Below are 24,498 nucleotides of genomic sequence, written 5' to 3'. Positions count from 1 at the left end.
CCTTCCTCCACTGGTGATGCCAGGTGAGAGGTTATATCACCCTCCAGCACCTGATAAGAGAAAACCAGCAGACCAGCAGAAGAGATGCTAAGGAATGTGGTGGTGGCTCATTATTGAGAATGCATTTGAGGGATATGCTGGACAGCAGAATAAAAACTGAAGACTCAACAGAAGACAATCATTCCCTCTTGACTATTAGTGGCACAAATTCCTGGCAGGCACAAACAGGACTTGGCTAGGCAAGATTGCTGAGAACTGCGATTGCAATTGACTATCCCAAGATGGTCATTAGATGCTACATATCCAAAAACAATCTGAGCTTCAACCTAGTAGCTGGTATATTCCTTCCACAACCCTACCCCAACTTGTAGCAACCCTGCAATGTACCCCATACCTAATGCCACAACTAGTAGTAGGTAGATGGCCATCCCTTGTGTGTTGAATGGTCCACATTGAACATATCTCAGTCCCATACACATGAAGTCAGTGATTGATTTTGAGGTGGGTGGCTCCACTGCAGAGCCCAGGGACCAGAGTTTCAGCACTGGTGGCGACTTAGGGCCCTCTCAATATGGAGACACTCACTGCCACCATCTGGACCAGCTGAGCACCTGAGAGCATTAGTAAAAACCTGCTTAGCTTCCTGTATTGAATGGGACAACTTACTTGCACTGTGATGAGGGATGCATCACTGATTCCCAGACATAACTTCACAAAGCTGAATCTCCCCATTATCTGTGCCATTGATTGCAATCTCCGAAGACCACGCAGTATGACCACTATGGAAGGGAAGGGTAAGCTGAGGTACACAGCAATGCAATTAGGAGTAAATGGACATTCTTGTCAGTAGCTTGGACCACCACAACCCATTCCATGCTGGCAAGCCCCACACAATGCTACAGTGGAGGGAAATGAAGAATATTCATAAAGTACTATACAACTTACATGTCTTTGGAGTCCAAGAATGCAATAAAGACAGCCTTTCCATCTTTGAAGAAATGCACTCATCTAGGAACTGACTTGCACAGAGGTACACCTGCTGGAGGTTCCCAAGCCATGGGTTGAAAGGGGCCTAAACAAATCACCAGTCACCAGTAGGCATTATTATTTATCCAAATAGTGAACATACCTATGTCATGTTGTACATCCAGGCTAAGAACAACAATATGACCTCTTGCAACCACAGCAACTCTTCAAGTACTGTCATGCACTGCAATATCCTCAACACAAGCTTCTGACAAAGTAAACATTCCAGCTTTAAAGAAAATGTTCTTCAAAAAGAAATTCAGTTTCACATTTGGAACAGAATGGTGTGGAATATACCCCTTTGTCTGGTTTCTTCCAAAGCTGAAGTGTTCCATCCACACCACCCGATATAAGGAAGCAAGAATTGTAGTCCATAGTGTTGCAGTACCATCAGATGACCATTATGGGCCCTTTCCTAGCACTTATGGATTGTACCTGCTTCCCAGTTTGCATGTTCCAAATAATGATATGGCCATCATTACCTGCTCTGCATGTTCAGATACAGGTAAAAGGGGATCATTAATTTCCAATCCTTACTGCCACTTGCAAGGTATGGGGCATTGTCAGAGAATGCAATGGTGTGTACAGACCTATGGTGTCCTTCACTGGTCCAGAGAAGCTTGGTACAAGGGGTCTCCATTGAAGTCTTATGGATTAGTGAAGTTACTTACCTGAAGAACATCTCAGACAAAGGCTTTTCAATTATGTAAGATACTTCGACTCGAAGCACCCCAGTTCACCTGCCATGGTGATGCATTATGACTGCTACTTTCCTCCAGTTACTGATACACAGGTCTTCGATGCAGAATGCAGTCCAAGTCCATGGGAAGATGAAGCAAAATTAATGTCAGAGCAGATTTTTGGCTTTGAATTGCCCACTGGTCTGTCATCTCCAGACAGAGGTATAAACTCTAGACATTGGAGGCCAGAGGATGGGGACAAAGCGACCACTGCTGAGACAATGCCAATGCTTCCTAACTTTGTCTACCAGAGTCCATTGGAAGGTTTGTACTGATAATGGTGACATGAATTGACCATTGGCTTGAATTTTAAATATGTTAGGTCTTGCTCTCATCCCTTGTCCTCCTGGACCGATGTCAAAGCCAGGCCTAGGTGGGTGGTCTCTGAGGGAAACATTGGGCTGGTCCGATAGTACCTACAACAAAGTCCAGGTTGAGATCATGTTTACACTTTTCTGGTAACATGGTAACACCAACTGAGATTCCATCATTTAGGATGATGTACATGCACTTTGCAAGCAGTTTTTTGACCTGATGAAACCATACAGTCAGCAGGATCCCAAGGCTATAATGAGATATTTGTTGACAGTGGGTCACACAAGCTGTTTAGTTCACTTCCATGATGCTAACACCTTGCATGGAAGGCTCATGAAAAGTTTCCCAAAATGGCATGTTATGTCTCCCTCTGGCTCACAGAATCCTTCGCCACCATATATCTCAAGAACACAGCATTCGAAACATGCAGGAAAGTTTTTTCAGGGAAAGGAGAGCACCCTTCATCACAGGTCAATGAGTAGATGTGACACTTTCTTCATATGTACAAAATGTGCTCTGCCTCTATGGGAACATCAATCTGATCCTGTATGCATCACAGGAATTCTAGTAGAAGCTTGCACAGTTTAATTGTCAGACCCATATGAGCTGTTTATGGTAATGAGGTTTAAAGAATGTGAGAAACATTGAAGAAATGAATGTATAACAAATGTGCCATTCACCAAGAAATGCCAAGGGTGAGAGAAAGCAGATTCAGGTGTCAGAGCAACAAGCATGATGTCCTGTGCCAACTTGAGTGTGAACTCAGCAGGCAGGACAAAACCTTCATATGTCATCACTGACTGTAATGGGGGTTAAAGACTATTTGCAAAGTCATCAGAGATAGTGATGTGGGAATGATGGTATACACACAAGAACAAGTGCCCAAGTGCCTTTCAAAGCAAGAACTAGAATGAATGTGATCACAACAATCTTAATAGTCCTTGGATGATCTGCTTCGTCCAAGTTGAAAAGCTACATCCCTGCCATGAAATACAGTACTCTATGGCTGCAAAATGACCCACCTGTCCAAAAGCACATTCGATTTCTGTGTCTGTTTTTGCCTTCCAGAGTTTGATGGTCATGCACATGCCATGTCCAGTGGCATATGTTGCCAAGAAATTGTAATTCCTGCCCTGGAAACTACACAGCACCTGTACCATGACACCTACAGAATAAGCAGTTGCTATGAGGTATGTTAGAGGATTGGACATACTTCCATGACAAAGAGTTTGGACTTGTGTTCCCATTCTCATACACCACACCCATACCTTACCATCAGTAGCTCCACTGACCACCTTCCAACCACAATCAACAAAATCGATAGCACATGGATAATTTCCATTAGAAGAGTTGCATGGGAATGGAAATGATAAGGATATGACAGAGTGGCCCACAGGATACAGGTCCAGGCCAGTCATTAGATTGGATATCAAGATGTGTGTCTTGTCTGGTGATAGCACTGCACTCCCTCTGTAGCCTTGATTGTCAGTCTGATTCCAGACAAATAAAACAAGGACTAACATATGCTGATGCATGTGAGCAGGACAGATTTGCCAAAGTGATTGTGATTTCTGGATGTCCCAGCAGCTTGATGGAATATTAGAGGATGCTAACAGTGAGATATTCTGACAACATACATCACTCCATGATTTAGGTAGGCCACCTAGATTTAGCTAAATCAAAGCTCATTTAATGAAATGTACTGCTGGAGGATGAACCACATTCAACATCCATAGTAGCAGTGTCCAGGATGGTCAATGAGTTGGTCCTGGATGCTACAGTAGCATCTAACTGCAGCATATTAAGGGATGCCAATAAAATCCTATTTTCCACACCCTCATTTTCCATGGATTGGTGATGTTTCTGCAACAGTTCTTTGTCATGTTGATGGTGAGCATGGGTAGACAGTTTCAACAGAACACCCGAGATGGATACATTCATCAGAGGATCTCACAAGTGGCCCCTGCAGCAACTGTGAACATGGCACCAACAAATCTTGTACTGTTGTTGCCTGGCCATGATTGCACTGTAACAAGATACTCAGTACCACAGATGCTAAGGTGAGTTGTTTAATCAATAATGCAGTAAAATGAAACCTATTGCAGCAATTTCCTTTTTTGTAAGGTGCTCATTCAAATGCTGAGGGTGCCAGTGGTGTCTGTCCCTATGCAAGATATCACTGGGGATTGACAGTATGGTAGACTATTTCACTGCTCCACCATTGTCATTTGAATGATTGACTGTCTGTGGCAGGATTACCCCAGTGATCACTCACCATATATGAGGGCATCAGGCAGTGACTGCATTGTAATCTGCTGTGATAACCTTGAGCCCAAGATGAATCACACCCTTAGCCCCTGTTCAACCAACTCCAGTCCATGTGCAGGACACAAGAAAGGTAAATCTGGCTCTGGATGTCTTCCCATTCTAAGGCATTGACTTCTTCTGACTATCCACATCCTCACAAGTCCCCAGTCTCTGCCTCCTTCTCAACCTGATTTAATTGTAAATGCTATTGCTGTGGGTACTTCTTCACTGCTCACATCTCCCTCATACAACGTGCCACCAACTGCCTTGTTGGTGAACTGACTTCCAGAACCTCTCCAAGCTTGATCTAACCAAACAGTTCACAGACTTCTGTCATCATATCCTTGTTACCTGGGTCAATCTTGTCATGCCAGTCAGTGTCCTTGACCTCATCAGACATGGAGTATCAAATGGCAGACACTCTCCCCATTATGCTATGGGAATGTGCATTCTCTGAATCAGATGTCTGCTGCCAGAGTGGTGGTGACATCATCAGTAAAGTTGTTGGTGAAGAACATGATAATGATTCATATCAATCAGTCCAGCAGCCTGCATCCTTCTATGTATGACCTCAATGATCATCTGGGCAAAATAATAGTCTTTATTGTGCACAAACAGTGAGAGCATGTTTTCCAGGGGAATGTATTATTTCAACACAGGTGTAAATGTAAACAACATGAATATGTGCATGTATGTCAGCCACTCAATACACCTGCCTACTGACCCTCATGCTTCTGTTTACCCCTGTACATCATAGCAGTCTTTCTCATGATCCAACTTGGCTCCTCCTGCATTTGTAGCCACAACCTATGCCCAGGCAGAACAGGGTGAGCTTTGCCTTCTTTGGCAGGTTCCCATAATTCCTTGTTGCAATTCCACATCCATACTTGCACTGCAGACTCACCCCATAGATGGAGGTAGAGGTCAATGTGTTCAACCTCCAGATCAGCAGGAGGGTACTGAATGGGACCAGGCCCACAAGAAGTATACCAACACATATACATATTTTCATTCTGGATCTTGCACTCATGCTGAATGGGGCCCGAACTGGATGTGGGTGACACAACCATGGTTTGATCATGATCTCCTCTACAGATGACACTACAATTGAAGTTGGCCAGAGTTGTTTTGCAAAACAGCAAAGCATCATTTCCACCAGAGAGGCACAATAATGGTGACAATGATCAAGAAGGAGATCTACTGTTGCAAACTGTAGATAGACTTGGTGCCAGGTTTGTTGTCTGGCACACCACAGCAATGTCAACAGTGTCCACTCACCTATCAGCTTATAAATTCAATGCTCACTAATGAATAACACTGCAATGCACCTTAAAAGACATGGTAAATGATGCTGATTAGATGGGAAGCACTCTCAGTGAATGGGAATTGACTACAAGGTGCAGTGTAAGTATCATCCATCCACAAGTAGAAGGTACCAGTACTTTACATCTATAGCTGCCACATTTATTTGGAAGAAGTAATCATCAACTCTTGCTAGGGGCTTGTCCCAAGGAAAGGATGTGTGACAAATGGGTGATACCTTATGCAAAATGGCTAAGCACTGGAATAGTCTGGATCAATAAAACCTACCTCTATTGCACATTTTGCAGGCAAACGATAGGGAGCTGCAGCCTGGTGGGAGTTTACACTTATGTGACTGGAAGGGACCTTCATTGCAGTGCACAGGAAAGAAGATGGTTGGAAAAACTGTTGCATATAAATGGCAGGGAGCTGCTAATGATGAGATGAAAGGAGAAAGGCCTTTATTGCTTTGTTGATGATAGTGGACATGGCACCATACTGACCATTTCCAGACAATGACAATGGTTGGTGCCAGTGAATGTTGAATGTTGGTGCAGGAGCTGGAACTGGAGCTGAGCACTGAGTGCTGAGAGCTGGAGTTGAGTGCCATTGTGACCATTCAGCAGGCAGGAACAGATTTGTGACTTAGCAAATCAGGCAAACTTGTTAAATTTGGTAATGGTACCAGGCTGGATTCATTTTGGAACAAAGGAAAATCTTCACTTGAGTTTCACCTGAATTTGCACATCAGAGTAGTTTTGGAAATTACACCCAGTTTGCCATGTCGCAAATTGGGATTATTTATTAATTTCGATACCTTTTCCTGCCAGATACAATTTTGCATAGATGATAAAGTTGGAATTCATGTTGCCATGGCGCAAATTGTGAACAAAACAATGCTTTAGTTTGTTTATCTGCAGCATTAATCAAGTCACTAATGTAAGAAATTCTATCACTTTTGACGTTGGAACATTCATGTCTCTTAAGAAAAAATTGATGTGATCATGTTCCCCAAGGAAATGCTGCATTAATTTAACTGTTGCTAAGGCATTGCACAACTGAATTTACACACTGAAAAGTCTTAATGCCTGTGGTGTGAATAAATGATACATTAGCACTATCCAGGGACATACATTATGGAACATACAATTAGGGTTGTCTGGATTCTGTCCATCCACATTAAGAAGAACAGTGTTGCAGTTCCCATGGGGGAAGTCAGGTGATGGAGGCTGAGCTTGAACCACTTGACTCAGCATGATCACTGAGGGCCTGCAGGTCAAGTATTGTTGAATGTGAAATTTATACCACACTGAGACTCCATCAAACATCTGCAGGGCAATGTGGGATGCAATGCTTTCCACATGGCACATGACATATTCATTGAGCCTCTCAAAAAAGTTGGGAAGTGCATAAGTGGTACCAATGTCAGTGATCTTCAGTTTGACATGATCAGGAGTGATCATGATGGATAGCACAGCTACAGTTCCTTTGGACATTAAACCCTTCATGAATAGATTTCAAATAGAGTGGGGGGAATTAAAGTGGCATTGTTCACCAGGGGTAACACAAGAGATCCATGATGAGGTAGGGTCTGCTGAACAGAGAAGATTCTCTTCATCCTCAGTGGCATTCACCAAGGGCTTGTTATGTTCATGGAGCAAAAGGTATACATCAAACAGGCAAATGCACTCCTCACAGTCAAGGAGGCAGATGATCTGTTCAGTGAAGTTGGATTGCCTATTGGTCTGAGTGAATGGCATGTTGCAGTGAGTGATGAGAAGATGTTCAGAAACATTGGCACTATACTGGATCAACCCACCATTTCTTCTGATGGCATCCATGAAGTTCAGCATGAGCTCTAGCTTGGGGATATTGAAATCCACCTTTCCAGCATGAGCCCCAGTGGCAAGAATGCCATTCTTTGTTGAATGAAACTTGGCAAGTGAGGCTTCCATATCTCTGATGGATGATTCAGTGTGGACATGCCTTTGGGCAAGATAAATGAAGTCCATGAGTGTGCAGATAGGCTGAACCATCACAGCAGGGGCAGCACCAGTGATCATGGGAACAATTGTGTGCTGTATGTCATGATATTCACATCCTGTCATCTGGGTTGCATGTGATATCCCAGAAGCAAAGTGGTGAAAACCAATGCATTTGTGGTGGACCTTGTAGAGAGTGTTGAGTTCATCGATCCCAACCACCTCCTTGCACCACTTCAGTACATGATCCCAGAAAAAATTGTGGAGGGAATGAAGAACTTTGGGCACAAGAAACCTGGCAGGGTCGCTGTGTTGCCAATTTCAGAAGAATGGAAGTTGGACTCCAAGGAGTTGGTTAGCCTTCACCACCTTCTGGAAACTATCTACCTTCCAAGGGTCCCTTCTGCCCCCTGTTCTACTGATCTGGTGAATGCAATCAAGGGTATACTGTTTTGTGTGAGGGGGCTGACATGTTGGGTCTCTGAACTGCTCAAGAGTCACCAGGGTGATAGGGGATGCATTTCTAGCCACTGCTGCAATTAATTGTTGTTCCAGTAGGTCAGCCATCCATGCTACCAAGAGTGTGAAGCAGAATTGGATGTCACTGAAAGCATCCATCATGAACTCTCCAACATTAGCAACATGCTTCAATCTCTCCATGACAATGTCTATACATCTATGCCAGAGCTGAGCCTGCAAAATTGTCTGGTAGTCTGGATGAACATTAAACTTAATAATCAGCATGAAGGCAACACAATGCCAGGCATGTGCTGTGGCCTTCATGTGGATGTCAGAGTCAATGTTGGCAATTGTTAGAAACAGGGGATGCATTTCAAGGTTACCAGTATGCTTCATGACAGGCATCTTGTCTGATGCAGCAATAATGGGAATGATGGTTGCACCCTCAGGAAGTGTGTCCTTAACAAAAATTAGCCTTGTGCAGGAGGCAGTAAGTGCTTTGAAACAGCAGACCTGGATACAGGTTGCCTCATGAGCTGTGAACCATTCACCATACTTGTGCTCTGTATTTCTCCACACATGAAGGGGGTCAAAGGACATGTTTTATGGGAATATTGGATTTCCAAAAAGACTTTCTACAACCTCCAGTCCATCTCGATACATGAGCCTGATCTTCTTCTCTGTGTTGTAGCCATTGACTTTGAGTTGCTTGACTTGCCATTTCAGCCCTGATGACAGGGTGTCTGTCCACTCAAGGAGCTGGCAAGCTGATGAGAATGATGGTTTTTGACCTTTCAACTGCATTGGAATGTTGAGGCAAGTGTTCTGGGTAATACTAACATGAAACTCACCCAGTCCAATTTGAGAAATACATTGATTTGAATCTGCATGAGGTTTTCAACAAGAAAATTTCCCAACCCCCACTCTGCATGACTTTGGAAAAGCCAGTAAATGTTCATTTCATGATTCTTCTGATACCAATCATCTTCTATTCATTCCAGTGTGTTCTTCGACTGACCATACACCCAACCCAATCTTGCATGGTATTGGGCAGTGCGATCCCCTGACTCCTGTGTTGAACAAAGAGCAGGGGGAAGTGGGCATATTTGAGTATCCATATCAATGTATTAGTGGGAGAGGCTTGACAATTCTCTAAGTCTTTCAAGCTCCACTTCCTGGGTTCCACTTCCCTCTGGCATTGTCCTCCCAGGCCGCATCTGTAGTCCCATTGGTGATTGTGATCATGTCTTCTCACCTTACCCCTCCCCCAAGCTCTCCCCAATCCCATCACTTGGATACTAGCAGACATCACAGAAAATCCCCACTCCTTTCTCCCCTTTGCACCTCCAAGACCCAGAAATTATTTGATAGAAAGATATACAGGAATTACACCATTGCTGAGTACTCCAGTTCCAAAGCATTTACTGGAACATAACAGCTTGCAAGAAACACTTTGCATTTCCCACAGTGTCAAAAAGGGTCCCACAGGGGATCACTCAGGGGACTATCTTGCTACATGCCTCCCTCCTACTGTTCATACATTATTGGCCTGTGCAAAGCAAGCTTGTAACAAGTTTACACCATACCAGAAGCCACATGGTGCAAGTTCTATTGAACTCTGCTTTACTGAGAAATCCCTTGGAAAACAGACATATGATGGTATCACTTTGGAAGATGTGAGAGTGGTAAACAATCTCTATATGTCTGTTTCATGCATTCTCACACATTATTCAGGGAAAATCACTTCTCATGCATGGACTGTGAGTGATGCCTGAGAATGCATTCAGCAAGGCCTTGGCAATGAGGGAGGCTGACAGAGAATCTGCATGACTGTGTGCTCTTACAACTGCCTGGGCGCTGGAAGCTGTCAACCACCAGAGATAGTTCCTTCTCACAATCCAAGAAGAGAATATGCAGAAGTTCCTTCAATCAACTGATGATCTCCAGTTGTTCATGACCACCATGGAACATCACTCAGTCAATGAACTGAAACACAAGGCAGACTTTGAGGTCAGGGCATATGGTCGAGATTTAACATTGCTTGCATTGGAAGATGAATGTCTTGCCCAGATGGAGGAGGTGTCAGGTGAAAGAAGGGAGAGGGAAGCAGCTGACTCTGAAGATGACTTGTCAGCCATCTTGGCTGCTTCAATTACTGTTGACACTTTGCAAACAGATGGGAGTGAGCACAGTGACTCTGAAGATGATTTGTAATACAGTAGTAAGTGCCATTTTCAACAAGCATTGCTGTATCTCTAATGACACTAGCTTCAGATTTAAGCATGTTTTGATAGCAGGTTTCCCCAATATATATGTGTTGTGCATCTGGAATTGCCATACATTTGAATTGAGACAATTGGTGAACCCTATCACATCTGTGATCATGATAAGAACACCATGTGAACTCCTGTTCTTCTCTAACTATCATGAGTGCTTTGTCAAGGGGAAAGTGAGGGAGAAAGGTGAGTACCCTGTCATCTGTAAAAATGTCTCTCAAATGATTCTAATCTCCTTAATCTAATTCAGACAAAAGAGAAATTTCCTGGGAACTCTGGGATGAATCTGTCTGAAAACTCAGTGGTGACCCAGCTTGGCCTCACAGAGGAGCAACCTGCACCAGCATCTGACATTGAATGGCAGCTGTGAGTCAAGGCCCACACCCACTATCTGAACAATATTGACAGTGATCAAGAAGATCAGATACCTTCTATGGATGGGCCCTCATCATATGCCATGCAACCAGCTCTCACCAGTGCACCTGAAGCACCAACTTGTTTTGCACCTGAATACACATATGAATACACATACCCTCCCATTCCTGAAGTGCCTCATTCATACTCACATGTCCAACAAGGGCAGTGTGGTGGGTCTACATTGGGACCTTACATGTACCTTCCACCTGAGCTCAACTATGCCCTGCCCACACTTGCCACAAGGTTCATGCACTCAGCAGCCCCTCATCCTACTCTGTACAGCATACCATCACAGCATGCTGAGTTAGCACAAAGGCATCTTTGGCCTGGAGAAACAACACTGAATGAAGCCTTTTCTATCCCCAAATGACATGTCATTTGAGTAAGTTGTTCATCACTACCATTACACTATGGTCTAATCTCTGGTTTGCTTTGCAGCAGGTGGGCAAAACCACTCAAAGTGTCATTTGGGACAGATCCAGCTTGTGACTTCCCCCCCCCCCCCACATGTGCCAGAGTCTGGATCAGTGACTGACCACAGATCTGTGATCATCTTGGGAGCACAGGAGGTCTGTGTGATCACCATCAATGTGAGAACTGGTTTAAAGCAAATCCTACTATCACAAAATCTTCTTCCTGACAGTGATGAGCTTGTGACCATGATCAAACAGGCTTTGTACAATGCAGCAATACCATATGATTGAGGTAAATATCTTATTAATGCATGATTCTGACCACTGATATTTATTACAGCCAGTTTCAAACACTGGCTGGAGTACAATGCCACAAAGGAATGAAAAAACTCCAAGATATTGTGACAAACATCTGCAATGACTTCAAGAATGTTGCATGCATCTTAGCACCACTGCTGTATGGATTAACTGTCTATATACAATCTTGTGGACAAGAAGTCAGGTTGCAACAAGAATGGATACCCATTCTTCTTTCCAGATACATGTGGTTGGATGAAGTTCTAAGGGCCCATTCAGCAGCTGCTTGTTTGCCTTCATTCTGTTTCATTTTGAATTCCCACCATTTGCAAACAGAATGGGTGGGCAAGTAAAACAGAAGCATCACAAAATGTCACAGATATGTCACACCCATAGTCACATGTAGATCAGACATCAGATAGTGATCAATGGTACTGCACTACCTTGCCATGGCTCCATCATCATCTCAGAAAAAGAGAAAATCCTTGAAAGCCTTGAGATCATTATCCCACCACCATAAAAAGAAAGTAGCAGCAATTGCTACTGCTGTCTTGGCTGCAGCTGTCACAATGGCCATTCTACCATCTATAGACAAGATGCCACAGCACACCTAGCAGTTCCTCACAGTCTTCAGGGCACCACCACTTGCCTCATGGCTGTGCTCGAGTGCCTTTGCAGTGGCTGTGAATGCTACAGACTTGAAAGTCCCATTATCTGCAGAATTCCCACTTGCATAGGTCTTGAGGGTGTTGACAAGTGCTGTATCATCACTGGTGCTCCACTTGGCATTACAAGGAGCCTTGGTATTGTCATGAGAAGTTGTGGAACTTGCAGGAGCTTGATTGGCAGCCTGAGACGCATGAGCCATACTTGTAAAGACAGTGGTAGTAGGGTATTAGTAGTACGAAACTTGAAGATATAGTATCCCAAGGTAAAATGGAGCATGACAGACTGTTTTGAAACAGCAAGGGCAGACTCATCCATTTGCAAACCATGGGAAATCAAAATGAAACAGAACAGTTGCAAACAAATGAAAACAGAGGGCTGCCAAACAGGCCCTAATGGTAGGCCTTGTCCATCTTACAGTCCAAATGTGCCCTGACCACTTTGTTTCAAAATGGGTATGGTATGAGCTGCATACCTTTTGGCCACCCAGCACTCATTCAAACTGTTGTCACCCTGCTCTGGGGTGACAAGCAATACCAGCAGTATCTTGATGTCAAGAGAAAGAACCTCACCCCCACCATTGTCTTCACTGGAACAATCCTACACCAAGTGCTCAATGAGTATTCAAACAGTATATTCTTACCACAAGACTTCAGTGCAAGAACCAGTGGCTTGCTACATTGCAAATTATATTCTCACATGAGTACTCTACAAGGCAATGAGTTGGAAAATTATAATAAGCTTTTAGAGGACATATATGTATGAGGGGCAGAGATGTTAGGGGCATGAATGTAATACTACTAGTCATTGGCCAAAATCAATCACTACTCAAATATTTGCAGGATAACTATTGTTAACTTCATTAATAGTCTTTCCCAAACTACACATGACCTCTTAAGTCACCATTGCCATGACATTGCCGACACATGTCCATTATGGTCCATTAAAGCCCAGCTAGTTTTGCAGATGTATCCTTCATACTCAAGAATGGATAATGTTCCACAAACTCCTGAGGAGAACTAGCACAACACACCAATGACATCACTGTAGACTGCAACATGCTCGAAGGCATACTCCTGTTGTATACACTCATAGCTGAGAGCTCTACAATCACTGACACCAGCAAGGTCAACATACAAGCATCAAATGCCACTGTCCATGACATGTGCACAATGAATTGTGCAGCTCAAAGTCATCTGTCAGAGCATGATGAATGCAATACCCCAAAGAAATCGACCACCCCAAAAGGTTCAAGGCCCATGTGACCAGATGGTCAGTCTGGTATGATTGGTGCTCATGAAGAGTTTGGAAACCTGGCCTGACAGCATCCAGGAATCCATGGGGAAAGCATGTGATGTAGTTGTCTACCTCCATCTGACTAAGCCCAATGTGGCTGTGTCCTTGCCTTCCAACACCATGTTCAATTTGACCAAACAGTCTGCCAGTGCATCACCTGTACCTGCAAATCACTTAGAGTCTGTATGGTATGTTCACGTAGTCTCACTACACTCTTTGACAATTCTACAAAGATATATTGGGTGATTAGTAAGAATGGTCAGAAATTGAAAGTTGACTGCCAGCTGCAATGCTCATATTATGCTCATATTGCTGATCAATGCTCAGTGCTCAGCCATGAATGATGAAGAAGCACATCAATTGTGAGAGCTCATATGAGAGAAGGTCCTCATCATTGTCCAGATTCTCACCAAGCTAATGGTTGATCTCCTCTCTGGAGAGATCCCTAAGAATATATGGCCATACCACACATCTGCACTTTCTGGAGAGGCTTGGTTGGTTGAGCTGATCCTTGGTCACCCAGACTGTATACATTGTGAGTTAGGTATGAGTGTATACACATTCAAAGAAGTTACTCTTCAACTCTGCAACCATGGCTACCAAGCCTCAAAGTACACCTCTCTTGAAGAATAGCTCACAATTTTTTTGTATACATGTGTCACTGGCCTACCAATCAGACATGTTGGAGAATGTTTTCAGAGATCCAATGATACAATCTCAAGGTACACTTTGATTCTTTTTCCATGCGCATTTCCAACAATGTCTGTACTTTGATACTTCCACAAAATGGTTACAATCTTTGCCTCTGAACCCTTCTATTTGAAGCACATTGTCACACACCAAAGGTGTTGTGGACATGGTTTCAGCTGACTCTGCCTAACTTGTCAATGAGTTGTGTGCAATGCCCATGCCATGCAGATGAAGACTAAAGGCCTCATGCATAGAAAGACTGCTGGACATTAACAGTCATCCTTCACACAAGAATGAGTCGTCAGTGCTAAAGAGAAAAGAGGAAGCAAGTTAAGCATGCATTAAAGGTTTTTAGCGCCCATGTACAGCATTCCAGTTTTCATTGTATCTCCACCATTTCCAAAGATATTGACTCCATTCTCACACTTGCTTAAAGTGCTCAGCCATGTGGTTCTTCCTTCCAAATTTGGAGAGGATCCTCACACCCTGTGCATTTCTACAGCACTCCATCCATCAGACACTCATTTTGCTAAGTCCATCAATCATGGCTGCCTCTTCGTCAACCATCTCGCTCATCTCATTTGCCAGAGACAGTGGCTATGTATATCTGCCAGGCATTCCCACCAGCTTCCATCCTGAAGCCCCCTGGTTCATCCCATCATTGTCAGCCCCATCTCATCCCATGCAGCTTGGTCAGCATGTTCTCCTTGTCAGTATGACTTCCAGAAGGATGTTCTTTGGTTGCCTCAGGTCTGTCACTCAGTTAGAAAGGTCTTATGTGGCCATTTTGGTCTCCCCTCTTGATGAAGCATATGGATCGTTCCTCCCTGTTCCCTGCACTGTCTTTATTCCAATCTCATCCATCATTCTTCCTGCATTGTGACAGCTGCAGCATAGTCTACTGTTCTCCAGCCTCCCTGATCACATTCATGATGAGTATGACATGCATCTTGCCTTCTTACTGCAAGATCCAGCAGAAGACATCCCCCCTTCCCCTCCTCCTCCATCAGAGCCCCATCCATGAAGCTTTTGTTAACTTCACTGAGAGGATGAAAGGGTGGGAGATGTGATTGCTTATGCTCCCATTGCCCCACAGACCCCCAATGCCCTAGCCCCTTTGACACCTGACTCATGCCCTTCAATTCTGGAATTAATACTTCCCTATCTGGAAACACCATCCATCTGTCATGCCATCTTTGGGTCTAGAGATGTCTCTGCTGAGATCTGACTTGCATCACCACCCCCAAATGTGATATCAGTGTGCTTACTCAGTTTCTGACTCCATTTGACTCATTCTGTGATATTTTGACTGTCCTTGACTCATTTATTGCCAATACTTACCAATCTTCTTTGCTTGCTTACTTTTCATTTCTTGCTTACTCATCATGATTACTCAGTCCTTACTCATTACTTACCAAGTGTTTGTGCCTTGTTTGTCACAAGCTGCGCTCCCCCCACAGTATATAAACCCCCATGTACTTAGCTACACCCCCAGTGAACCAGAAGCCATTCACTCAGCAGTCAGTTCAGCTCAGCTCAGCATAACTCATTGTTGACAGTTGAGGCTCATTCAGAAGAGTCTATCTGTCTTCATTCATATCATTGGTAGTTGAGGCTCTACAAAGGGGTCTATCTACCTCCATCATTATCTGAAGCTTCATCCACACTTGGTCAGCAAGTCTGCTTAGTCATCCATCCATTCCTGCATAACTTGTCATTGACTTGCACCAGGAGCATATTCTATTGAAGTCCATTACTCCCAAGTACTTTCGGCTGAACACCTTCACTCTGTTCAGCATCCCCTTCTCAATCAGCATTCATTCATCTTCTCATGCATAACTCATCATTGACTTGTGCTAGGAGCACCTGCCATTGACATTTCCCCCACTTTAGGTTTCTCTGCCCTCCAGGTTCCACAGAGGTAAACCACCACTCACTCATATTTGTCTTTGGTGTTGGTTTTGGTTGGTTTTCACCACCCTTCCACACTTTGACTCACAATGTATCACTCCCATTCACTTCTTCAACTACCACCATCCACCCCAAAATCATGTGGAGTCATAGGTTCTGGCCATACTTCAAGGATGCAATCAGTGCCATCGATGGCAGTCATATTCCTGCTTCCCTGCCACTCCATGACTGCACTGCATACCACAACCAAAAGGGCACCATGTCCCAGAATTGCATGTTTGCCTGTGACTTTGGCATGAATTTCACTTATGTATTGACTGGCTGGGAGGGTTTGGCTATGGATGCATGAATTTTCCAGGAAGTGTGCACATCAAGCCTCAATATTCCCCAAGGAAAGTATTTCCTTGGTGATGCTGGTTTCCCATTGTCAGAAGGAGTCCTCGTACCTTACTGCCACACATGCTATCACCTGGCAGAGTGGTGCCAAGCATCATTAAGGTATGCATTTACTGCATGATTGATATCCATATACTTCCCATTTTACAGGCCTGCAAACAAAGAAGGGCTTTTCAATTTGCATCACTCATCTGCATGGAATGTTGTCAAATGAATCTTTGGTGTCATCAAGCATCATTTCCAAATTCTTCTTCTCCCTCCAGAATATCCTATCAAGATGCAGGCACTCATTCCCATCACCCTATGTGTTATCCACAATTTAATTATGTTGCATGAATGGGATCCAGATGCTGATGGAGAAATGCAGGAGGGGGATAGTGGAGGTGATGGGGATACTGAGGAAGTTGGCAACATTGAGCAAGAAGAAAGCGCACTATTAGGGGATGATGAGGGAGACAACAGCCCTCAAGAATTATCAGCCAGGGCCTTGTGCAATTCTATTGCTGAGGCAATGTGGCATGACTACCAGGATTATCTGCAGAAGTGAGGGCAAACCTGATCTTTGATTGTTCTACATACACTTATCTCACTATACAAATGAATATATTTCAATCATTCTTTGCATAACAAAGCACCAGGTCAGATATATTGCAAGCAGGGATGCAAACATGATGGAGGTACTACAACACAAGGTCATCTGGGATGAGTTTCTGGTTATGAAGATGAGTTTGAATCCAGTTTCTACAAAGGGTCTTGTCATCCAACATGAGGTATAAATTGATTGCCCCCCCATCCATACAGAATGCTTCCATCAGGGCCATCTTAGCTAACAGGGGAAGGTCATCATCTTGCCATGTGAGCATCTCTACAGTGGTGTGCATATGGTCAGTACACCTTTGCTGCACAGCAACTGCAGACAATGAACTGATAACAGACCCAAGGTATGTAAGAGAACCCTGTGCACCAATGAGTAAAGCAGGTGTGGACATTTCTTTACTCTTCTTTGACTTCTTTGAAGAGCATTCTACATCATCCTTGATAGAGAGCAACTGGAGCACAGCTTGTACTGATGGAATCTCAGCAGAGGGTGAAGCAGGGTTGGCATCCACATGTGTATGCTTCCTACTTGATGGCATAGAGCTGGTAGTTGAGGGGGGATATGAACTAAGTAATGTCATAGGGGAAGCAAGAGTCAGCATGGGTGGATTAAATTGTGATGAAAATAACTGGGACTGCATGTTCATTCTGTTAGGAGCTACCTTGTCAATGGACATTTGATCAATTGCATCATCTGCAATGATGCTGGTGGAGCTTCCAACCTGAGGAGTTATGAACTGTAAAGTGGCAGAGGATGTAGATGGAGTCATCACTGGATCACTGGAGGTATGGCTAGCTGGTGCCAGATATGAATGCTGCAGAAGTCATAGGATGGTAGGCACACATACCATGGGCTTGGTCATTTGGAAACAACAATTCCATCACCATAAGCAGGGGCCATCTGACATTTTTAAACTGGCACATAGCATTCCTGGGTTGGCCCTGTCAATGGATGTTATTGATGTCAAGCTATGGACCCAAGATGATGGACATGTACTGCTAACCACTCCTTGAAGTCGCTTTCCTCACTCTCAGAGATGATATTTGCCCCATTTTCATTATCCCAATGCTTTCCAGAACAAAGTCACCATAAGTTGATATCCCTCAGCATGGATTTGAGCTGTACTGATAATGATCAATTAAACTACACAGGCACTGGGGAGGGAACAGGATACTCACATTACTGAGCTTCCCTCTGCACATATCAGAGGTCTTCATCACTCCTTTTTGTTTCAGGAATTTCTTGTTTATGTGGGCAGTGGCTGCACTCCAAGTGGCAGACTTGAATGACCCATCACCTATCTTGCCAGCAATTTTCTCATCAACAAGGAAAGTGACAAGGGCCTCTTTCTCTTCTTCAGTCCAGTTGGTTCAATCCTTATCAGAAGGCATATCTTCAGTCACTAGCTTGAGGCAAGACTCACTGATGAGAGTCACTAGTGCTGCAATAATTGGTAGGAGGGGTTCCAGGGGTTCACTATCCATCATTGTTGGAGCAGTTCAAAATACAAACTCCACAGCATGGCAGAGCAGTGGCTTGCCAGGGGCACAAACAAAGTAAAATACCAAGGCTGGCAAGCAACTGTGTAGCGAGACTACATGAATATACTGTATGGACTCTTAAGGAACCAGCCCCCAATGCACTCTGAACTGATCTCGACTCATTGTATCCTCTCCTCACCTGCTTACCAGTCGAGGTTCGCAGCAGATCTGATGATTTAATTGTGAGTACCCTGCATGTTGGGGAATCAACATGGGTGGGATGCAGTGTTTTGACCTGCCACTCGAACCTTCTCACTTTCATATTCTCTAAGGCTACACTAGACCCGTGCATATTCTGGGTTATCAGCAGCAAGATCCCTTCATGAGTTTGGACCCCTTATGTCTCTTGAGCCCCCTCCCTGTGCACCTGGGAATGCGCTTCTTCCTAACCTCAAGATACTTTCATGGCCAGCAAACAGTGACAACATGTTCTTGTTCATTCAATTCATCTTTCCCCCCACTCTTCTACTCTTAATTTCCCTGGTGATTGCTGACCCACATGCAAACAGACATTTATGTCATTCCTGTATATTTACTGTCCACATCTCGAAGAGTTTCTTCCACTGTATCTCCAACCAACGCTGCAGAATGCATCTCAGATTTTGTTGTCAAAGCTGAGCATCTGACCAGCGTCTATTGTGGCATCCCTGATGACGATGACGATGATGACAAGTATGAACTTGTTGAAGATATTTACCTACCCTCCATCAAGAAGGTTAGTCTCCATGCACACAAACTCGATCAGGTCACCAAGTTTATGCAACAGATCACACTTGGACCCATCCTTGTTGACTTTCTCCTTGGTGACGTTGCACCCATCCCCTTCATTTGGGGCCTTTTTGATCCGCTATCAAAGTTCCTCAACCATGTTAAACTCGAGATTTTGAAGTCCTCGATTGGTGGATTCATTGATGACCTATGTGCCAACCAATACCTGTATGAAGTGACAAAGGATGCCCTTGAACCCTTACTTGCATTAAAAACCTTGTCATACAGCTGGAAAACCCCCAGACACCATACCCTGATGACATGATGACAACAGACCCCATGTAGTCCATTTAGTCACAACATATAGGTAGCCTGCATGCCAAAATGCCAACACTTATATAGACCCCACAATGGGCCTGTCTAAATAGATTAGCCATGACACATGGACAGGCCTGAGGGCCTATAGTGAGAGCAACATATGTATGGGCCCATAAATGCAATTCCACAACATATGGGAGGGCCTGTGGAGGGTAAGGATGCTGCAACATATAGATGGGCCCATGACCAAGTAAGTATGCTAAGCTACTGTAAGACATGGATGGGCCTGCCTGTCATATGCTTTATAGGGTCACAACATAAAGAGGGGCCCATCTATGATAGATTACAGAGTTGGCAACATATGGACAGGCCCAGGAGTAATATCATTTATGGTGTCACAACATCTAGACAGGCCTGTCCATAGCAAGATGTACGCCTGTCACAACATAAGGATGGGCCCATCAGTAATATCATTGACAGTGTCACAACATAAAGATGGGCCCGTCAGTAATATCAATCACACAGTCACAACACATGGACAGGCCCATCAATAGCAACATGTATGCCTGTCGCAACATAAAGATGGGCCTGTCAGTAATATCATTTACAGTGTCACAACACATAGATGTGCCTGTCTAGTAAGATGCACCTCTGCCACAACATAATGATGGGCCCATCAGTAATATCATTTATAGCATCACAACATATGGAAGGGCCCATCTAGTAAGATATGCCCCTGTTGCAACATGAGACAGGCCTGTCAGTAATATCAATTACACGGTCACAACACATGGATGGGCCCATCAATAGCAACATGTATGCCTGTCGCAACATAAAGACAGGCCCATCAGTAATATCATTTACATCATTTACAGTGTCACAGCACATAGATGGGCCTGTCTAGTAAGATGCACCCCTGTCACAACATAAAGACAGGCCCATCAGTAACATCATTTATAGTGTCACAACATATGGAAGGGCCCTTCAGCAGTATTATTTATATGGTCATAACATACGGACAGGTCCTTCAGTAATATCTTTTATATCGCCATAAAACAAGGATGGGTCTGTCTAGTAAGATCCACCCCTGTTGCAACATAAGACAGGCCCAACACCAATAGCATGTATAGCATCACAACATATTGATCAGATCACAGCAAAATACTGAGGCAAGCATCCTGACATGCCGTAATTTTCCAACAAGCTGCAAGTGGCTCACCCACTATACAACTCTGACCTCATCCACCCCAAGCATGAATACTATGCGAGACATGTATAAAACCCCCCACAGATGGTGAATGGAACTAACAGACTGCATTGCGTCATACATGAAAGCTAGATTTCAAGAGGAGGTATTCAGCAGGCCTCACACCCTTCCAGATATATTGATTCCATTTCTGGTGTTATGTGAAGTGGATCACATATCATCAGTAATCTCACAGGCCTATCATCGCCCAAGTAAGTCCATCATAATGGTGCAATGGAAGTTTTCATCCTTCTGCAGTCAATGTCAGGAAAAATTGGGGTGGAAAAACCTGCAATGCAGAAGCTGCTGAGAGATACACAGAAGTGACTGAGCCATCCATTCTGGTGACTGACTCAAACACCATCTGCATTTGGTATTTGCTGGATGCTCTCAGCCCAAAAAGAAGGGTAAGGGAATGCAGAATCTCATATTCTACTGACTTAATGCAATGGCAGGCTGACGTATGGAACTGCCTTCATCTTCTGAGGGAACCACTGTGGGAGAGCATAAAGGCTTCCCCACAGGCATGGCAGACAGACAAGTCACATTTCTGCAATAATGCTGAGTTGAAAGGTGCCATCAACCTGTCACCCACATGGTTTCAACAGGGTCATGGGGTGGGTGATCATTTCTTTCCTTGTGAATAAAGTGCTCATCTGTCTTGAAGCCCCAAAATGGCTTCCCAGAAGCCTCACAGCTGCTCAAATCCAGGATGAAAAACACTTCTACAAGGGAATGGGTTGACCAAATGTCTGACACCAATGCCCTGTTATCTGTGATCCTGCATGTCATCCATCCACAAATGTATGCAGATGGCAGGGAAGTGTTGATCTGCCTTGGCAAACAGGCAGAACAGCAGGCAGATTTGGATATGAGCTCCATACCGCCAATATGGAGCTCCACATATAGCAGCATGTCTGTGATGGTGAATCAGGCAACTTGTTACCACAGGGATATCAATGGACAGGATCCATGGTATGACATGCTGGTAACCATGGGCAACTACCCACCCTTGGACTTTGTCATTCCAATGTTGAATCTGCAGCTATGCTACAACCCAGGGACAATTATTGCATTTTCAGGTTCAGCACTGGAGCATGGGGTGGGAGCTGTAGACAGTGACAGAGCATGCCTGGCATACTACATGCATGCCAATGTACATCAGTCAGTGCATGTTCCCATGTGTCAATCACCATGGATGGACGACCTACTACCTAGACCAGTTGCAACTGGACAACTGTTGATTTGAAGCTGCAAAATTTAATGTAAGATTTAGTAGGTGATGTGGATCTCATATTTTATTATGATATGCTGGCTCTTGAACTTTGGATGGGTGGTGTTGCCAAGATTTTGCAAATGGGCAGGTACTTTGACATCATAGATTGGGCAGGTACTCAGAGCTAAAGGGTGTGCATCATAAACTGCAAAAAAAATAAACCTACTCAGGCCATCATGCAGATGGGTGGATTGTCAGACATTGCATGGATGGGCAGGGGTTCAGACATCATGCAAATGGGTGGCATCTCATAAATGATCAACATTTATAGCAATGTATATTCAACCAACTCCACAGTCAAAAACATGTAAACTATTGAAGCGGCATGCCCAACAACCCACACAATGCCCACCACCTAGCATAGAAATGGTCAATTTGTCGACCCTGACCATTGACAACATTGGCATATTTCTGAATATTTTTGATGCAGTAGTTTACTTGCTCCTCGATATGGCCGTTGAGATGGTCTGCAATTGGCGCCTCAGGCAATGGCCATAAGCCCTGGGCCATCATCAACTATTTGCAGCGACGAGAATAAGTGGCATACCTTAAAAAAATCCCAGGCTGTGGAAAACAATCCCTTGCCTTGCAATCTTTGGGAATCTGCTGCATATTCCTTGGAATGATATAGCCACCAAGGGAATGCAAAGCCAGAATTGGGATCAGCTGCATGTGGGGTCCAATGTGGGATGATGGCACTGATATTGTCGATTATGCTAAATGCACTAAGGGGAATTAGCTGCATTTGATTGTGGAAGCTAACCTCATCATCTTGGTGTCTGAGGTACACATGGTAGCATGCCAGGAGGGGGGGAGTATAACTGGCATGCAACACCATCACCAGAATCAAGTTATTAAGCTGATTCTGAAGGAATTATGTATCAGTCCCACATTGTGAAAAATTGATGTAAAACCTACCAAGTCCATTGCTAGGTTTGTAAACCAATGTGTGGGCCATCCCATAACATCAGCAGTCTGCTTCAGATGTACAGAGGCCACCTCAATCTGGCATGCCAAGTAGAGGATACCCATCTCTACCACAGACTGGCAAGATGGGTGTGATTGGCTGGCAATGAATGGCTTGGGACAATTTTCAAAGGTGGAATGCAGATAATGAATGACTTCCATCAAATCAAGCATACTGATGAGTTGAAGGCCCTGAGAGGCTGCACCATACTGGTCCCTTGCAGCTGTGCCCAATTCTCTTGCAATGGCATTCGCAGCCTGCACAAGGTGCCTATTGAGGGTGGGATCGAACAGCATGTGGCTGGGAGTGGTGTTTCCACAATAGCGAGATACCATGGCATGTAAGGCATGCAGGACTAAAATTATCAATGTCAAAGGTGTATCAGATTAAGCTCATGCCCATACCTTGATTGCATCATGGAACAGGTGCCAATCCCCATTGTTCCATTTGAAGAGATTGCTGTGTGGATGGAAGTTCACCTACATAATCAATGAATATCACTGATCACATGAATAGAACCAAATAAATGCTCACTGTTGCATATTTCCATGAAAAGATCCCTCATCTCTGATCATTTGGGCATGCCAAAAGTCGAACAGTTTGCACCATTTTACAGAAATCTATAGCAAGATCTCAGTCGAGTGCGTGAGTGGCAAACGTCTGAGGTGGTGTTACTACAGTAACGAGTTAAATATGCTATACGAAACAAAAGGGTGAGACATGGGTGTTGAACCCAGTATTGAAACTACAAGCACGGTCATAGCGCGAGTGCTTGTACCGTTAATTATACATATGAAACATTTGGAGACAATAAACCAAAAATTACTGTGCTGTATTGTCAGTGCTCGAAACAACTAAGTACAGTGGTCTTGTAGACCCGTAAACGGGAAGTGTTTCCCATGGTAAGGAAAAGTAGCATCAATTAGTGAACGAAGGCTACGAGCAACTTGCCAAATCTAACACTCCCCCTCAAGTCAGGTGTAGGCCGAGTTCAACTGCAAAATGTTTCACCTTCGGAGACAGTAGTGCCTTCATTAGCATATCAGCAAGCATGTCTGCAGTCGGGCAATATATGAGGCAAATTTTGCCGTTTTCTATGACCCAGCGAATGAAGTGAAAACAGATATCGATGTGTTTGGTACGTGCGTGATACTGATGGTCTTTAGTGAGTGCGATGGCTGATTGATTATCAGAAAACAATGTGGTCGGCTCGACAAATGGCTGAAAAAGCTCTCCAATGAGCGACTGAAGCCACAAGGCCTCCTTGGCCATGTGTGTGGCTGCCATGTACTTGCTCTCAGTCATTGAGAGTGAGACAATTTCCTGTCTTTTAGAAGACCATGACACTGCT

The 24,498-nt window shown here is 44.1% G+C and overlaps 6 protein-coding genes across 6 annotated transcripts; 1 reads left to right on the top strand and 5 right to left on the bottom strand.

Moving 5' to 3' along the window:
* Window positions 1-235: 235 nt before the first annotated feature.
* On the bottom strand, window positions 236-1,401 carry F5J12DRAFT_786316 (uncharacterized protein; the record flags this gene model as incomplete). The annotated part of the gene is made up of 8 exons (XM_051743413.1): window positions 236-271; window positions 586-611; window positions 667-671; window positions 693-779; window positions 837-896; window positions 946-988; window positions 1,021-1,072; window positions 1,324-1,401. The coding sequence occupies 8 exons, from the start codon at window positions 1,399-1,401 to the stop codon at window positions 236-238; spliced, it is 387 nt and encodes a 128-aa protein (XP_051595456.1).
* A 1,271-nt stretch (window positions 1,402-2,672) lies between these two features.
* Window positions 2,673-4,788, bottom strand: F5J12DRAFT_786315 (uncharacterized protein; the record flags this gene model as incomplete). Its single annotated transcript, XM_051743412.1, has 13 exons — window positions 2,673-2,687; window positions 2,883-2,900; window positions 2,952-3,053; window positions 3,104-3,246; window positions 3,355-3,376; window positions 3,476-3,571; window positions 3,603-3,668; window positions 3,719-3,744; window positions 4,036-4,107; window positions 4,357-4,406; window positions 4,547-4,575; window positions 4,625-4,695; window positions 4,740-4,788. 13 exons carry the CDS (start codon window positions 4,786-4,788, stop codon window positions 2,673-2,675), a joined length of 759 nt encoding a protein of 252 aa, XP_051595455.1.
* A 1,812-nt stretch (window positions 4,789-6,600) lies between these two features.
* On the bottom strand, window positions 6,601-9,440 carry F5J12DRAFT_786314 (uncharacterized protein; the record flags this gene model as incomplete). Its single annotated transcript, XM_051743411.1, has 12 exons — window positions 6,601-6,604; window positions 6,763-6,778; window positions 6,838-6,959; window positions 6,996-7,192; window positions 7,325-7,967; window positions 8,060-8,095; window positions 8,121-8,590; window positions 8,645-8,694; window positions 8,764-8,929; window positions 8,983-9,119; window positions 9,150-9,201; window positions 9,387-9,440. The coding sequence occupies 12 exons, from the start codon at window positions 9,438-9,440 to the stop codon at window positions 6,601-6,603; spliced, it is 1,947 nt and encodes a 648-aa protein (XP_051595454.1).
* Window positions 9,441-10,093: 653 nt separating this feature from the next.
* Window positions 10,094-11,194, top strand: F5J12DRAFT_786313 (uncharacterized protein; the record flags this gene model as incomplete). The annotated part of the gene is made up of 4 exons (XM_051743410.1): window positions 10,094-10,313; window positions 10,351-10,352; window positions 10,658-10,773; window positions 10,816-11,194. The coding sequence occupies 4 exons, from the start codon at window positions 10,094-10,096 to the stop codon at window positions 11,192-11,194; spliced, it is 717 nt and encodes a 238-aa protein (XP_051595453.1).
* Window positions 11,195-12,000: 806 nt separating this feature from the next.
* On the bottom strand, window positions 12,001-12,402 carry F5J12DRAFT_786312 (uncharacterized protein; the record flags this gene model as incomplete). Its single annotated transcript, XM_051743409.1, has 2 exons — window positions 12,001-12,119; window positions 12,174-12,402. 2 exons carry the CDS (start codon window positions 12,400-12,402, stop codon window positions 12,001-12,003), a joined length of 348 nt encoding a protein of 115 aa, XP_051595452.1.
* Window positions 12,403-22,492: 10,090 nt separating this feature from the next.
* Window positions 22,493-23,482, bottom strand: F5J12DRAFT_897463 (uncharacterized protein; the record flags this gene model as incomplete). Its single annotated transcript, XM_051748029.1, has 3 exons — window positions 22,493-22,681; window positions 22,728-23,045; window positions 23,099-23,482. 3 exons carry the CDS (start codon window positions 23,480-23,482, stop codon window positions 22,493-22,495), a joined length of 891 nt encoding a protein of 296 aa, XP_051595451.1.
* Between the last annotated feature and the right edge of the window lie 1,016 nt (window positions 23,483-24,498).

The sequence above is a fragment of the Pisolithus orientalis genome (assembly GCF_024613125.1).
Source record: "Pisolithus orientalis strain OTSU chromosome Unknown F5J12scaffold_54, whole genome shotgun sequence".
Taxonomy (NCBI): domain Eukaryota; kingdom Fungi; phylum Basidiomycota; class Agaricomycetes; order Boletales; family Pisolithaceae; genus Pisolithus; species Pisolithus orientalis.
The sequence above is the reverse complement of the archived record's forward strand: the minus strand, read 5'-3'. Positions and strand labels throughout refer to the sequence as shown.